At 32.2% G+C, this 17136-nt stretch overlaps 1 protein-coding gene across 2 annotated transcripts in view; it reads left to right on the top strand.

The window, feature by feature from the left end:
* Positions 1 to 16954, top strand: part of LOC134707180 (natural resistance-associated macrophage protein 2-like) — a 40730-nt gene extending 23776 nt beyond the window's left edge. For both annotated transcript variants that reach the window (XM_063566742.1, XM_063566741.1), the window contains exons 7-16: positions 3450 to 3605; positions 4392 to 4461; positions 5782 to 5888; positions 6154 to 6243; positions 8074 to 8103; positions 8636 to 8856; positions 10536 to 10611; positions 12048 to 12125; positions 14101 to 14133; positions 16419 to 16954. In XM_063566742.1, coding sequence (XP_063422812.1) covers positions 3450 to 3605; positions 4392 to 4461; positions 5782 to 5888; positions 6154 to 6243; positions 8074 to 8103; positions 8636 to 8856; positions 10536 to 10611; positions 12048 to 12125; positions 14101 to 14133; positions 16419 to 16535 — 978 coding nt within the window. In that variant the 3' untranslated portion in view covers positions 16536 to 16954. The remainder of the gene's footprint in view (positions 1 to 3449; positions 3606 to 4391; positions 4462 to 5781; positions 5889 to 6153; positions 6244 to 8073; positions 8104 to 8635; positions 8857 to 10535; positions 10612 to 12047; positions 12126 to 14100; positions 14134 to 16418) is intronic.
* The last annotated feature ends 182 nt before the right edge of the window (positions 16955 to 17136 follow it).

Below are 17136 nucleotides of genomic sequence, written 5' to 3' on the forward strand. Positions count from 1 at the left end.
TTTTATGGAGAGCAAACCTCCCACTTATATGGCAATGTTAAAAAAAACCACACGCTTAAATATTAATTTTACATGACAGGAATACTGTACAAGTAAACTCAAGAACACTTAGGACAGAGAAATACATACTAAACTAATATAATAATACATTACAACATGTAAATCACACAATAACAATGGACAAACTTCCATTAATTTACGACAGTACACCAGTACACCACAATACAATTATGAAATGTGCGTCACACGACTGTATCAGTGCCACGAAAAGTTACGTCACATGTACAGCTCTAAAAATTAAACATAAAATTGGGAGTAAGGTTGCAATGGTGCTAATTTATGTATTTTCTAACTATTACAAGAACATTAATATAGAATTGTTGTTTTCTAACAATGTAGGTTTTGATTCTTAATAAAAACTTTTAAAACACATAAATCCTCTGCATATAGTTGTTTTAAACTAAAAATCATATGAATGAACTAGCTGATTAATTATCTTAACTTTGGCATACATATAGAAAATAAAACTCAAATAAACGATAAACATAATATCCAACCAGACGTTCAAAAGGAACATAACTAAATTCATCAGTGCTGGATGTAAAAATGCCGGGACACGTCAAATAGCAATGCGAATTCAAAATCGGCAAAAGGCCACATTCGGTACTTAGCAGACCAGACGACGTAGATGTTAAACCACAATCTAAGACGTGGTAAGAATGTCGTTAATTAATTTAGACACAGACACAGACACATCGTACATATCAACCAATTCGTGGTGGTGTTCATAAAACTTACCTAGTGTCATTTTAATATTTCCTCCTCATAAAAAAAGTAAAATCACAAAAATACTAAACTCATTGGAAATTTCAAAACGGAAAGTCCCTAATCAAACGACAAATGATAAAACACAAAACATATTTTTCTGGAGCAGTTTCTGCATAAGAGGCACACTCTACGGGGCGCCGAATGGGACTCTTGTGGTTTTGTACTCAAAATTCAATTTTGTACGGACAAAAGTGACTTTTGTTCAACAAAAATGAGTTCAGTTTAACAAAATTTGTATCATACTACAAATTTGAAATTTTGTCATACAAAATTATCTATCAGCGGACAAAAGTCACTTTTGTCATGACAAAATTCATTTTTGTTACACAGACTTGACTTTTGTTACCTAATTTGAAAATTTTGTATTTAAATTAGTTAATTTTGGTTTCTGTGAACTAATTTGCATACAAAATCGACTTTTGTTACACAAAATTGACTTTTGTTAAACAAAAATTACTTTTGTTAAACAAAAATTACTTTTGTTACACAAAATTGACTTTTGTTACACAAAATTGACTTTTGTTACACAAAATTGACTTTTATGAGACAAAATTGACAAAATTGACTTTTGTCTCAACAAAATTGACAAAATTGAATTTTGTCTCAACAAAATTGACAAAATTGAATTTTGTCTCAACAAAATTAACAAAATTGAATTTTGTCTCAACAAAATTGACAAAATTGATTGAATTTTGTCTCAACAAAATTAACAAAATTGAATTTTGTCTTAACAAAATTAACAAAATTGAATTTTGTCTAAACAAAATTGATTTTTGTCTCACGAAAGTCAATTTTGTCTCATAAAAGTCAATTTTAACAACAAAATTGAATTTTGTCATCACAAAAATGAATTTTGTCGTCACAAAATTGACTTTTGTCTCAACAAAATTAACAAAATTGACTTTTGTCTCAATTAAATTTACAAAATTGACTTTTGTCTCAACAAAATTAACAAAATTGACTTTTTTCTCAACAAAAATGACAAAATTGAATTTTGTCTCAACAAAAATGACAAAATTGAATTTTGTCTCAACAAAAATGACAAAATTGAATTTTGTCTCACAAAAGTCAATTTTGTCTCACAAAAGTCAATTTTGTCTCACAAAAGTCAATTTTGTCTCACAAAAGTTAATTTTGTTTCACAAAAGTCAATTTTGTCTCACAAAATTGAATCTTACCGTACACAATTGACTTTTGTGATTTAATTTCCATATCAGGTAACAAAAGTCAATTTTGTAAGCAAATATGTTTATATTTGCATACCTTTAAGACAAAATTGTTTTTTGTCATGACAAATATGAATTTTGTCTACAAAAATGAATTTTGTCATGACAAAAATGAATTTTGTCTACACAAATGAATTTTGTCATCACAAAATTGAAGTTCTCACAAAACAAGTCTGTAGCACATAGTTTTGTAAGACAAAAATGATTTTGTAATGACAGAATTGAATTTTGTACAAAACCACAAGAGTCCCATTCGGCGCCCCGTACACTCCTGTATAACTTTAAGAAGTATGAATAGTGTAAACATGCACCAGCATAACGTGTCAACTGAGATAAGTAAACACCATACGATGGGACAGAGCGTTTGATAGTTTTAGAATTGGAAATTCACAATTTGGAAGTTTAAATTGTCCCTTTTGTCATAGATTTTAGTGCAAACGTGTCCATCTGTGTCAATGTTGAGGAAAATATTAAGGTACGAAGCATCACTTCTAGTATGAGAAGTATCCTTAATTTCAAGTTCACTGGGATATACGAGATGTGAGTACTGACTGATATATGAGTTATTCAGTGATAGCAAAAACCAAGTCGTCCAGTAGATGTACACAATAAGTACCCATTGAAATACCGACTGTCTGTTGAAATATCAATCACCTAAACTAAAAAAATATTATCATGTCTATCAATAAGTCTGGCATTTTAATAATGTCATCTTCAGTATATATTCTAATAGAATCAGTGTTGTTCTTCCCAAATAAAAACTATTATAACCTAAACAAGAGATTAAAAACTAGGATTCCCATTTTATAAAAAAAAGAAAGAACATCTCTGTTAAATGAGGCGTCGATCTTTCAGTTGAGCATTGGGAATAGTAGTGTAAAGCATATACAAATCAATAGAATAAATGTATTACCAATGTTATTTCAACTGATCGGGCGGAGCATGCCAAGAAATTGCCTCCGTTGAAATTCTGCAAGCACCCCATAGAGCAAATTATATAGATGATTAATATTGACCATTTGGTATATGGCTGTGTTCTAAGCGACACGTACATGAAGGTCATACATTAATTTGTTGAATGAAATCAAATCTTTTTAACTTCTAATGGGTGCCGTAGGAGGTCGACCGGAATTTTTAGCGAGGATTTCTTGGCATGCTAACGTTTTAATTTGCATACGAACAGTCTATTTGAAGATGTGTGTGTGATAAGGATGATGACTGTTTGTATTGGTAAAAGATTCAATATTCGGCAGTTTTTAATTCCAATACTATAACTATAACACTGTTTTTTCTTACAAACGAATTTCTCTAAACAATAGAAAATGTAGAACAACCTTTCACAGAGAAAAATTGTATTGTATGATTAACTTGCAATTATACATTTCATTCTTTTAGTATGTGAAAATTATGCCAAACCAGGGAGACATTCTGATTGGAATGTGGTTTCCATGGTGTGAGGATTGTGATAAGGACTCAATTGTACAGCTAGTAGGAATTGTGGGAGCAGTCATCATGCCACATAATATATATCTCCATAGTGCTTTAGTTTTAGTATGTAATAAAATATAATTCTTAGATTTATTATAAAGAAAACATAAAAAATCGTTTCATTTTAGTAAAGGTATTGAAATTTTCAATTAAAACTAGAAATAAAGTTTTGAGTACACAACCATTTTTATCATTGGAGAAAAGCAACATTAGTATACCGCTGTTCAAAAGTCGTAAATCGATTAAGAGAAAACAAATACAGATTACAAACTGATAAAATGGAAAACCCATCAACGATAATAGGAAACCAACTGCAACAAAACAAACGCCAACATGCATAAAGATGGACTATTTGATAACAATATCCACATTCCTGATTTGGTACTAGATATTTTAAGAAAAACAACGGATTGAACCTGGTTTAATGACTGGCCAAACCTCTCGCTAACTTATCAATGTTACAAATTTTGCTAGATTGACAACAAAACATGACAGGAACACAGTACATATAAACATACATGGAAAAGCATAATAAGTAATATTATAGTACAACATGTATAGTACAACATGTACATCGCAAATAACAACGAATGTCTCCCATTAACGACAGCGCAGGACGTCACAGACTGCGGATCACATGAATTGTTCACAACCACAATAAGTGACGTATAAGCTTAAAATTGACACAATTATATGAAATTAGATCCTAAGATTTAAAATTATTTTCACATTTCTTGTCTAAATGAATATCATGATTATGACGGTCTTGACAGGCTTTATTTATTGTTATTAATCTTGAATATTTGATAAAGTATGTAAATTAATTTGAGTAAAACTTTGTTTTTGTAGACAAGAAATATTGACAGAACTGACAAACATGAGGTGGCCGAGGCAATCAAATACAACAGTATAGAATCAGGTATATTAATTCCCTAAAATACTAATCTAACACAAAGTGAAATCTTTATACTAGTACACGATATATCATAAACATAAATATATATAGCCAACCCAGATCCCTATTGCAAAGACGAATGATTTCTTGATGAAGTTTTTTAAGCAAACTTTCTGCTCAGTCTCAGATATCTGTATATCTTTATTTTGTACAAAAGAGGGACGAAATATACCAAAGGGACAGTCAAACTCATAAATCTAAAATAAACTGACAACGCCATGGCTAAAAATGAAAAAGACAAAGTTTAACAATTGTACACATGACACAACATATCAAACTAAAGAATGAACAACACGAACCCCACCAAAACTAGGGGTGATCTCAGGTGCTCCGGAATGGTAAGCTTATCCTGCTCCACATGTGGCATCCGTCATGTTGCTTATGTGATAACAAATCCGGTAAATAGTCTAATTCGGTAGGTCACATTCATGAAAGCGAAGGGGATTGTAGTAACGACGTAAGGAACATATCCGATATCATTTGTGAAACGGTTATTCCATAACGGTCGACCAACTCGTGATGGCGTCCGTAAAATTTACGAAGGGATGATTTCAACTTCACCATTTGGAATCCTTGGTTTAATAGCTTCCTTGTTAGCAGCAGCCCTCTATCAAGAAAATCATGATAGGAAATGCAAGCACTGGAATATCGTATCAATTGGGAGATATATACCCCGTATGCAGGTGCTGCTGGAATGTTGCTACTTAGAAATGGAGAGTTCACAACTGGAAAGCTGAAATCATCTCTTTTGTCATAAAGTTTTGTTTTCAACCGACCTTAGTTGTCAATTTCTAGATGTTAGTCAAGATATGAGGCCGACTTAACTGTATCTATAGTATCCTTTATCTCTAGTTCGATGGGATAGATGCATTCCACATAGTCACCAAATTTTGAATTATTTAGTGAAAGAACATCATCTATATAGCGGAAAGTAGAGTTGAAGGATATTGCTAACTTTTTATCTTTCTTCCTAAAAAGTTCCTGCATGAGGTCATGATTACAATAATCGCACTAATTTTGGTTTGTTGTAAAAATGTCAGTAACGATTTACCTTATTGAACACGTCCAGAGTGTCTTAACCTGTCTTTTATTACAATACATTAAAAACAACTTCCCACAATTTGTATTTTAGGTTCAATTGCTTAAAATGTCAGAAACTACATTTGTTCATTAAAACTAGTTCATGATATTATGGATGATTTATATTTGATATAGTTTGCACAATATTAAACATAACTATCAGTTGAGTGAATCTGTTATTAAAAGATCTCCTTATATTTTCAGCAATAGCATTGTTTGTATCCTTTATCATCAACCTGTTTGTGCTAGCAGTATTTGCTGCAGCTTTCTCGGGTCCAACTTTTAGAGAGGAGGCTAGTTTACACAATGCTGCAAGTACAATATATTTTATACTTATTTTCTATGGTAAACCTTAAAAGAACGGAAATCTGTTTTTTGTTAATTAAAAAATCTGATTATAAAATCCAAGCCCTTAATTATAACTGCATACTTTTTGATGATATCAATAATATTTGAATGCAAAATTTATCATTGTAATTATGAATTAATTTAAGGTTTAATTCTTGATTGTCCTTTTGAATGCCAGAGTATCATTCAGAAATATATTTTGAATGACCTTTCAAACTGTATTTTTAGGGCACTTGGTTATACGAGCAATACGGACTTGGTGTAAAGATCATTTGGGGAATAGGTATCCTGTCTGCTGGTCAAAGTTCTACAATGACGGTACAGTATAATAGAAGTCACAAGAAATAATAATATTAAATAATTGTTATATATGATTTCACATAATATCACACCATATCAATAACAAATGGTATCCCAATTACCAACCTATTTGTTTGTTGGAGTTTGACATCATCAATATACAGATAAAGTCATTAATGGGCTTATAATATATAGAGTAAATATGACTCCGAACTATACTTAATACTACATACGTGTTACTAAACCCTTGATATTTAAACATATTTGGTTTATAAATATTTTCCATATGTAGTTTTAATATGACAAAAATAGTATCTTTTGTTTAACCATTAGATTATGAATACTAGTATATATGCAATATCTATAATACTAAAATTACGAGGTCCAATTTGTCAGCCGTCATCACGTAAAAACGACGAATCAAAGAATTCAACTATATATATAACTAATATAGTACAAAAGTGTAGATTAAAAATTACACCACTCCAGGCCCTTTTGTTTTCCACGTAATTAATATTGCCAATAATTAAGAAGTTCTGGGTCGAGTCCGATACCGATACCAATAGTATATTCACCTGTTACCTATTACCTTATATGTACGTTCCGCATCTGACAGGCGCACCACCAAACGGTGTATTCAGGATTAATATGCTATATACAAGGGTCATAATCACAGGGTTGACACTACTAAATTGTCAAATTGTAACCTATTGTAGTATTTTAATCAGTAAGACTTTCTAAGATAACATTATACGAATACTAAAAATCTGGACTAAAAATAAGCAGTATACTGGGTGCAGTTTTCAATTTGTTAGCGGGCATGATGTAAAACAGAGAATCAAAGAATTCAACTTTATCTATAACCAATATAGGACAATGCTTTTGATTAAAAACTATACTCTATTCCAGGACCTTTTGTTTTCCAAATAATTAATATTTTTAATTTACCAATAATTGATAAGTTCCAGTTCGACGGGTTCAAACAGAAAGATTTGAAAGCAGAGAAAACTGTGTATCTTATAACTTTATCAGATGACGCTACTAATAATAAAATAAGGCTTGCACATAGTTATATACTTTAATTCAATCACGGGTGTGTTCTAGTATATATAGATAAGGACTAGTTCTATCATGAGTAAGACTTCAGATTGCATGTTGTTATAGCTGTCTCATGTCTAACAGTGTGATAGCTTTATACTACTTTTATAATAAAAAAGTATAAATTACAAAAATACCAAACTCTGAAGAAAATTCAAAACGGAAAGTTCCTTATCAAATGGCAAAACCAAAAGCCCAAACACAACTAACAATTAAACCTGGTGTTATAGCTAGATAAATCTCTCATTTTTATGACAGTAGGGTGACCTTTAACCCATCGACATAAAACTACAACAAAAATCCAGAAGATAACAAACGGTGTATAAACAATAAGTAACATTAAATCTACTGGACAAAATATGACCACTTTCCCCATTCTGATACAGTATTGTACTTTTCTGTTAGAATGTCATTTCGTTCTTTTACTGAAGTCCTCTGTAAATTTACAAGAGGGGGACATTAGGGGATCCGTTAACATGTTAACAACACCTCCATTTTGGCAAACACAGTTAACAAAAATGCAAAAATGCAGATAACAGTTAACAAAGTGGGTTGAAAACAGTTAACAGCTTTAATTTATCTCAGATAACAGTTAACAACACATTGAAAAGGGTTAAAACAGGTTAACATAAAAAGGTATGCCCTCCACACGTTACAAATATAACGTGATACTGATTCTCTTAGAAACCCATGCTTCTTTTCATTTATTAAAGAATATTTTGAAATTAATTTTGCATTGTATTATTTCAGGGAACTTATGCAGGGCAGTTCGTAATGGAGGTTAGTATGATACATGTTCATTAAGATTTTTTATGGCGGGAATAATTCATTGTTGTCAGACGAGATTGTTCTTTGCTGATGCATCTTTAGCCACCAAAAAACAAATTGAATATCACAGTTTTTAAAAGTATTTATACTGCAACTATTTGTGTTTATTTCCCAATAAAAGTAACACAGCTATATTTTGTGCAATGTCAATTTCATCATGAAACACTCTTTCCACAATCAGGGTTTCATTAAGGGATGAAAATAAGCTTGAAATTTGTGTTACAATTTGAATAGCTATGAATTTATTTATTTAAGTTGCAGTATAAAAACAAAAATAACAACTGTTTTGTTCTCGGCCCAAAACTGGGAAAGGGATCTGTAGATCCTCGCATTTTCTCAGCCTCATACAAAAAGTTGATATTATTCTGACATTGACATAATATTGTTTTTATACTGCAACTTAAATAAATAAATGCATAGCTATTCAAATTGTAACACAAATTCCAAGCTTATTTTGTATATATAACGCTTCAATTCTTTTCAGGGATTTATGAATATAAGATGGTCAAAGTGGAAACGGGTTTTATTGACTAGGTCTATTGCCATGGTACCAACAATTATTGTGGCTCTCATAGCGACCAATGACCTTGATGCAATGAACAACTGGTTGAATGTCCTCCAGAGCGTTCAACTTCCGTTTGCTTTACTACCGGTGTTACACTTTACGAGCAGTGAAACCATTATGAGAGAGTTTAAAAATGGAAGGTAAAAGTATACCAAGCAAGAAAATAATACAACTAGTCACTGGTGATTGCTTCACATTCGAAACTATAGAATATCTTTACAAATAGGATATATTTTCCTAATCATTTACTTTACATACATAATACCCTTTCTAACTTACTTTCATAAGGAGATGTAAGCGTTATAACTAATGAGACAACTGTCCACGGACTAAAAGAAAAAAAATTGAAAATAATTATAAATACCATTTTGGAAATTAATGAACAAAACTGTATTGTAAGCTATAAAAAGCTCCAGTGCAAAAAAAATAAATACAAAAGAACCAACTGCCTTATGTATATACCATCCATGAAAGAAAAGCAGATATGGCTGAGAGCAATCAGTGACAACCACTAGATTACATGTTCCGAGCTTGGGTCAGGCTAATAAAGAAGAAGGGGCGTTAATAAGCTCGTTAGAACTCATACCCTTAAATTGAGACAGTGGTTAACAGTGCAACTTACGAACATGCTATAAAAATCAGTTGAAAATGACTTTACTAGTCAGATCGGTCCTAAGAACAACAAAAATAACAGATAGACACAAGACAAATGACAAAAAGAACCAACCGGAGTTTCTTCTAATAGAAAACAATGTTCTCCAAGATGTCGATCGATACACATCTAACAGATCAAGTGCAAAGAATTTGCTTATCATTACTGAATTGTACGGTACTGGTAAAAAATTTAAAAAGCAAAAGAATTTACCATTGTTCAAATCTCAATCGATTAAGAAAAAAGTTAAATCACCAAAATACTGAACTCCGAGGAAAATTCAAAACAGAAAGTCCCTAATCAAATTGCAAAATCAAAAGATAAAATAATCAAACGAATGGACAACAACTGTCATATTTCTTACTTGGTACAGGCATTGTCTTATGTAGAAAATGATGAATTGAACCTGGTTCTGAATTTCTCGTGAAGGTTACAAATAGTAACTGGAGGAATCGGCAAAAACTCCTAAAGGGGCTAGACAGTGATTCGACAGCAAGGGTATATGTAGGCGATAGTTATTAACCGATGATCAAATCTCGTATCTCATACCTCGATTAAAAAGGGACAAATCAAGGTAACGATAGGTAACTGAGGGAACTCCAATATGAGCAATATCGGGTGCGTCGATAAAAGGGAAATTCATTAAACTTTTTAAGATGATACAACTTTCTATCATGCGGTTTAGCTATTTTAGTTATGGGGATTAACTTTTATCTTGTAATATACCATGTCTTTTCAAAAAATTATTGTTCAAAAACCTTAACAGAAAATTTGTATATATGATTCCCATTTTCGAAGAAAAGGTTCGCTTGAACGAGACGATGTATTGTATATGTAAATCGAGCATCATGGGAAGTGTAGAAAAAATAAAAACGTTTTGATATTACAGTAACATTGTAAACATTGTGATTGAAGATTTTGATGTAGATCTTCGAAATGTTTTAGACTCCAAATCGGATTGACACTGCTGGTTGAATATACCGCGTTATATATTTGTGAAGGCTTTGTTTTACCATAGAAATGGTGATCAGAACTTTTAGTCAAACATCTTAACGACCGGTTAGATGACAAAAAATCCGTTTTTTCTTCTTTTTCATTTTGTAAATCATAAGAGAGCAATGAACACCAGATTCATTCCATATTATATTTTTGTTTTTGTTGTTGTAGAGTCATGAAGATTACTGTTTGGGGTTTAGCTATTTTAGTTATGGGGATTAACTTTTATCTTGTAATAATATCTGTGGTAAGTTGCATATATCTCACATGAAAATAGTATCTCATGAATACATCAAATGTACCTATTGAACTTAGAAACATTAAAATCCAAATAGTACCATGAACATTCCATCGTAAGATGAATGCATGCATGTGCTTAAAAAACAGATAAAAAAGTGCACCCAAATGTGAATATGAAACAGTCGATTGTTTTTTAAATACAATAACTGTTTATCTAATAGACGATCTAGATATAGGAAGATGTGGTGTGAGTGCCAATGAGACAACTCTCCATCCAAATAACAATTTAAAAATTAAACCATTATAGGTTAAAGTACGGCCTTCAACACGGAGCCTTGGCTCACACCGAACAACAAGCTATAAAGGGCCCCAAAATTACTAGTGTAAAACCATTCAAACGGGAAAACCAACGGTCTAATCTATATATAAAAAAAACGAGAAACGAGAAACACGTATATATTACATAAACAAACGACAACTACTGTACATCAGATTGGGTTGAATCAGAACAAACGATAAGCATACGCAACATTCATATGATATACGAAAAACTAGTCCAAAATTAGAATATAACATGGGTTAATGATCTACCATAATATTCATAGTGTTTTTATTTTGCACCCTAAGCCAAATCATATCCATTACGAAATGATTTTTTTTAAGTCCTCCCCTAAATTGATCTCAATAAACAAATATGAAAGTTGTCTTAATGCAAAAGTCACCATAGGCGAGTGCTAAAAGAACACTTAACCAAATAGACATTATTCAAACGAATAACTAAGTACTTTCCCAATAAACACGTAGATGTTTAAAACAACAAGAATGTGTCTTCAGTACACGAATGTCCCACTCGCACTATCATTTTCTATGTTCAGTGGACCGTGAATTTCGGGTAAAATCTCTAATTTGGCATTAAAATTAGAAAGATCATATCATAAGGAACATGTGCATCAAGTTTGAAGTCAATTGGACTTCAACTTCATCAAAAACTACCTTGACCAAAAACTTTCACCTGAAGCGGTACTGACGGACGGACGGACGGACGGACGGACGAACACACAGACCAGAAAACATAATGCCCCTCTTCTATCGTTGGTGGGGCTTAAAAAAAGGATTTTGTCCTTTTGCAGCTAATGCGAACAGACAGGTATACCATACTGTCATTCAGATTAAAGGCAGGTACTCAAAAGAATTTGATAATAAGAGTTCTAGAAAAAAACATCAGTATAATAGCCGACATTTTCACTCTAATGTATTTTCTACTTTACTGAATCATACAATAAATAATAGGTTTTAATATACATATAGTATAATTGAGAAATACCAAACTACGCTAGACGACACATGATACAAGTCTTAGGCGTTTTATGACAAAGATTATGTAGAAGTATACTCGCAATTTTGAGGGGAAATGATCACAAATGATTTGTTTTTTTTTCTAAGGGATCCGGAAATCAATGGTGGATTTATGTAATCGCTGTTATAGTAATATTTGTATATCTGGCCTATGTGGCATATATTGTAAGTTGATTAGTAATTATGTATATATCTGGTCTATGCGGCATGTTTTATAAGTTGATTAGTAATTATGTAATATATATCTTGCCTACCTGGCTAATCTGATAGTCCAATTTCAACCATTTATATGGAATGGGTTCAGGAAAAAGTTATGATATATAAAAGAAGATGTGATATGATTTCCAATGAGACATCTCTCCACAAGAGACAAAATAACACAAAAAATAACAGCTATAGGTCAACGTACGGGCTTCAACAATGCGCAAAGTTACTACCGCATAGTCAGCTATAAAAAGCATCGAAACCGCAAATGTAAAACATTTCTAACGACAAACCTAACGGCCTAAACAATGTACAAAAAAAAACGAACAACAAATAAGCAAAACAGCACGACAACCACTGATTTACAGATTCCTGACTTGGGACATGCACATACAAACAGAATATTGCGGGGTTAAATATGTTAGCGGGATCCCCCTTACCTGGGACAGTAATGTAAGTTCATATTAAACTATGAAATTAAATTAAAATGTAACAGTGCAATATAAGTTCATATCTCATCATGAAGTTATAAATTAAAATCATAAATTTTAAAATAATTTGTACAAAATGATAAACTTTACACAACAAGTATTTAAGATGTGGTACGAGTGCCAATGAAATATTTCTCCGTAAATGTTCCTTTTATTCGTTTGAATCTTTACGTGACTTGGTATTTGCGCATCAATCTATCGCAGTTGTGTATTCATGGTACAGAAAGGTTCGGAGGTGTGATTGGGACGCAAGAGGTTTTATTAGTGTTTTCTTTTTCATTTTTTATACCCTACTGTTACCTCCGAATATATCCATGGTTGCGTCTTGTTTGTTTGGAATTGTTTGTAAGTTAGGAATGTGATGTCTGTTTAAACAACTGGATTTTTGGTGCTGGATCCCAATTAATGTCTTGACATGGACATAGAAAGGATCTTACGAATATTATCCGCATTGTACTATTTTATTTGTGCCCTGAAAGATGACACCTCGGAGATAAATCTATAATGTCAGTGACATACCATTTTGATTGCATATTATGAAATCTTTACCCAAACAGTCAGGTTACAAAACTTTGAATTTTTCCAAAAAAATAAGGATTTTCTTATCCAGGCATAGATTACCTTAGCCGTATTTGGCACAACGTTTTGGAATTTTGGATCATCAATGCTCTTCAACTTTGTACTTGTTTGGTTTTATAAATATTTTGATTTGAGCGTCACTGATGAGTCTTGTGTAGACGAAACGCGCGTCTAGCGAACAACATTATAATCCTGGTACCTTTGATAACTATTACTAGCTATATTTGGTTATATTACAAATGAATACAAGAACAAAGGATAGGATTTTGGTTACGAAACTAACTTTTTAAATTTTCTTATTTTCATTGAAATATGCCCACAAGTCAAGAGGAAAATGCCTGTGCGTCAGGAATATGAAAGTTGTTATCCATTACTTAGATCTCTTTGAGCTTTTTATTAAGCCTTTTGATTACGGAACTTCCGTTAAATTTTCCTCAGAGTTCGTGTTTTTGTTAATTTACTTTTTTCATGAAGACCATACACTTAAATTAATGGTTTGTGCTTTGATAAGACGTTTTAAAGCTAAGAAAATATGAAACTTCGGCGACTGAAAATGGGTTTTAGTATTCACTCGAAACACAGCTCTGTATTGCATTCTAATAGTCTGTGTTCCATATAGTTTTCTTGTCCCAGGAATAGATTACCTCGGCCGTATTTGGCACAACTTTTTGGAATTTTGGATCCTCATTGCTCTTCAACTTTGTACTTGTTTGGCTTTATAACTATTTTGATATGAGCGTCACTGATGAGTTTAATGTAGACGAAACGCGCGTCTGGCGTACTAAATTATAATCCTGGTACTTTTGATAACTAATAACATAGTAATAAAAAAAATCTCAGCAAATTATTCTGTTTGTCTTTTTCAGGCTATTGGCCCACACACTGTATTAAAACTAAAGGTAACTATTAAAGGATTTAGCATTACGCTCAAAATATCATCAAAATTGGATGGTGTACATCTGTGTGTTTTTCGGATAATGAAATTTGGAATACTTTTGATTTTGTTAATCTCATTTTGGGGATGGAATGGGGTTGTTAGGTTTGAAAGGGTGGGAAAATATGTATATTGTATCAAAATCCGAAATTAATTCTTCAGAAAGCTAGAGGCTCTAAAGAGCCTGTGTCGCTCACCTTGGTATATGTGACTTAAACAAAGGAAGCAGACAGTTCATGACAAACTTGTGTTTAGGTGATTGTGATGTGTTTGTACATCTTACTTTACTGAACATTCTTGCTGCCTACAATTATCACTATCTATAATGAACTTTTCCGTGTAGTTTCAGTGGAAAAAATGTTAGTAAAAATTTATACATTTTATGAAAATTGTTAAAAATTGATTATAAAGGACAATAACTTCTTAGGGGGTCAATTGACCATTTTGGTCATTTTGACTTATTTTTTAGTCTTAAATTGCTGTACATTATTGCTGTTAACAGTTTATCTCTATCCATAATGATATTCAAGATAATATCCAAAAACAGCAAAATTTCCTTAAAATTACCAATTCAGGGGCAGCAACCCAACAACAGGTTGTCCCATTCATCTTAAAATTTCAGGGTAGATAGATCTTGACCAGATAAACATTTTACCCCTGTCAGATTTGCTCTAAATGCTTTGGTTTTTGAGAAATAACCAAAAACTGCATTTAACCTCCATGTTCTATTTTTAGCTGTGGCGGCCATCTTGGTTGGTTGGCCGGGTAAAAAAACCCTGTTTTTAAACTAGATACATCAATGATGATTGTGGCCAAGTTTGGATTAATTTGGCCTGGTAGTTTCAGGGGAGAGGATTTTTGTAAAAGATAACTAAGATTTACGAAAAATGGTTAAAAATTGACTATAAAGGGCAATAACTCCTAAAGGGGTCAACTGACCATTTTGGTCATGTTGACTTATTTGTAAATCTTACTCTGCTGAACATTATTGCTTTTTACAGTTTATCTCGATCTATAATAATATTCAAGATAATAACAAACTAGAAGCTCTAAAGAGCCTGTGTCGCTCACCTTGGTGTATGTGAATATTCAACAAAGGACGCAGATAGATTCACGACAAAATTGTGTTTTGGTGATGGTGATATGTTTGTACATCTTACTTTACTGAACATTCTTGCTACTTACAATTATTTCTATCTATAATGAACTTGGCTCAGTAGTTTTAGTGGAAAATGTTAGTAAAAATTTATGAAAATTGTAATAAATTGACTCTAAAGGACAATAACTCCTAAAGGGGTCAACTGACCATTTTGGTCATGTTGACTAATTTGTAAATCTTACTTTGCTGAACATTATTGCTGTTTACAGTTTATGTCTATCTTTAATAATATTCAAGATAATAACCAAAAAACAGCAAAATTTCCCTAAACCTACCAATTTATGGGCAGCAACCCAACAATGGCAAGTGGGATTCATCTGAAAATTTCCGGGCATATAGATCTTGACCTGATAAACAATTTCACCCCATGTCAGATTTGCTCTAAATGCTTTGGTTTTTGAGTTTTAGGCAAAAAACTGTGTTTTACCCCTATGCTCTACTTTTAGCAGTGGCGGCCATCTTGGTTGGTTTGTCAGGTCACGCCACACATTTTTTAAACAAGTTACCCCAAAGATGATTGTGGCTAAGTTACGTTTAATTTGGCCCAGGTGAGCTAAAAATAGTAAAATTTCCTTAAAATTACCAATTTAGGGGCACCAACCCAACAATGGGTTGTCTGATTCATATGAAAATTTCAGGGCAGATAGATCTTGACCTGATAAACAATTTTACCCCATGTCAGATTTGCTCTAATTGCTTTGGTTTTTGAGTTATAAGCCAAAAACTGCATTTTACCCCTATGTTCTATTTTTAGCCATGGCGGCCATCTTGTTTGGTTGGCCGGGTAAAAAAAACACAAATTTTAAACTAGATACATCAATGATGATTGTGGCCAAGTTTGGTTTAATTTGGCCCAGTAGTTTCAGAGGAGAAGATTTTTGTAAAAGTTAACGACGACAGACGACGGACGCCAAGTGATGAGAAAAGCTCACTTGGCCTTTTAGGCCAGGTGAGCTAAAAAAGAACATTTATGGGGTTTTTATTTCCCACTTTCTGCTGTATATTTACCTGAACTTAATATTATCCAGCAACCTAACAGAGCAAACAAGCTATGTTGTACCTCAAATATGAATATAAGTTTCTAATTTTAGATGATGATTGCTTTGAAGTTCAACAAAGACACTGAAAAAATTCAGAATGAAATTGACAGAAGGGAAACTCTCAAATATACAACAAGAGAAGATCTTAGCAACACAGCACCTGGATAAATCTACTCTAGATATCTACAAGATACTTTCATTAGTTTCTTTCATATTGATTGAAGTAGGAGGAGGAATCTATAGCACAAAAGTTGAAATTGTTAAAAGTTAGCTTTCTTGTGAAAAAAAGATTTATTCACAAAAATTCTTTTTATTTATATCAGTATCCTTAGTTGTTATTTGGTGGCATTATATTATATATAATTAGCTACTTGTGGAAACTCCTTCATTATGTCTTATTGATAGTCTCTTTCAAGAATAATTTTGAAAATATGTGAAAAATACACAAATAACTTATTTGATTATGGACCTTTTGTGCATTATAGTGATATTATTATTAGGTGTAAAATGATTTATATGTACACTCAAACATGTACCATACCATGAAGTGATATTCTACACCTCATATTAAAACATAATTTTTAGAATTTGTGACTTCTTGTTTATATGCCTTTTTTTGTCTTCTTATTTTGCCAAACAAAAGACCTATTGGTAAATTTGTCTGGTAATCTTTGCTCTCGATTTAGTAAAGGTTCCAATTTGTGAAAGCAGTGGGGAATAATTCTTCATGAATATATGAAAAATAGAGATGAAGTCTGATTGTCAATGA

This window comes from Mytilus trossulus, chromosome 2, assembly GCF_036588685.1.
Source record: "Mytilus trossulus isolate FHL-02 chromosome 2, PNRI_Mtr1.1.1.hap1, whole genome shotgun sequence".
Taxonomy (NCBI): domain Eukaryota; kingdom Metazoa; phylum Mollusca; class Bivalvia; order Mytilida; family Mytilidae; genus Mytilus; species Mytilus trossulus.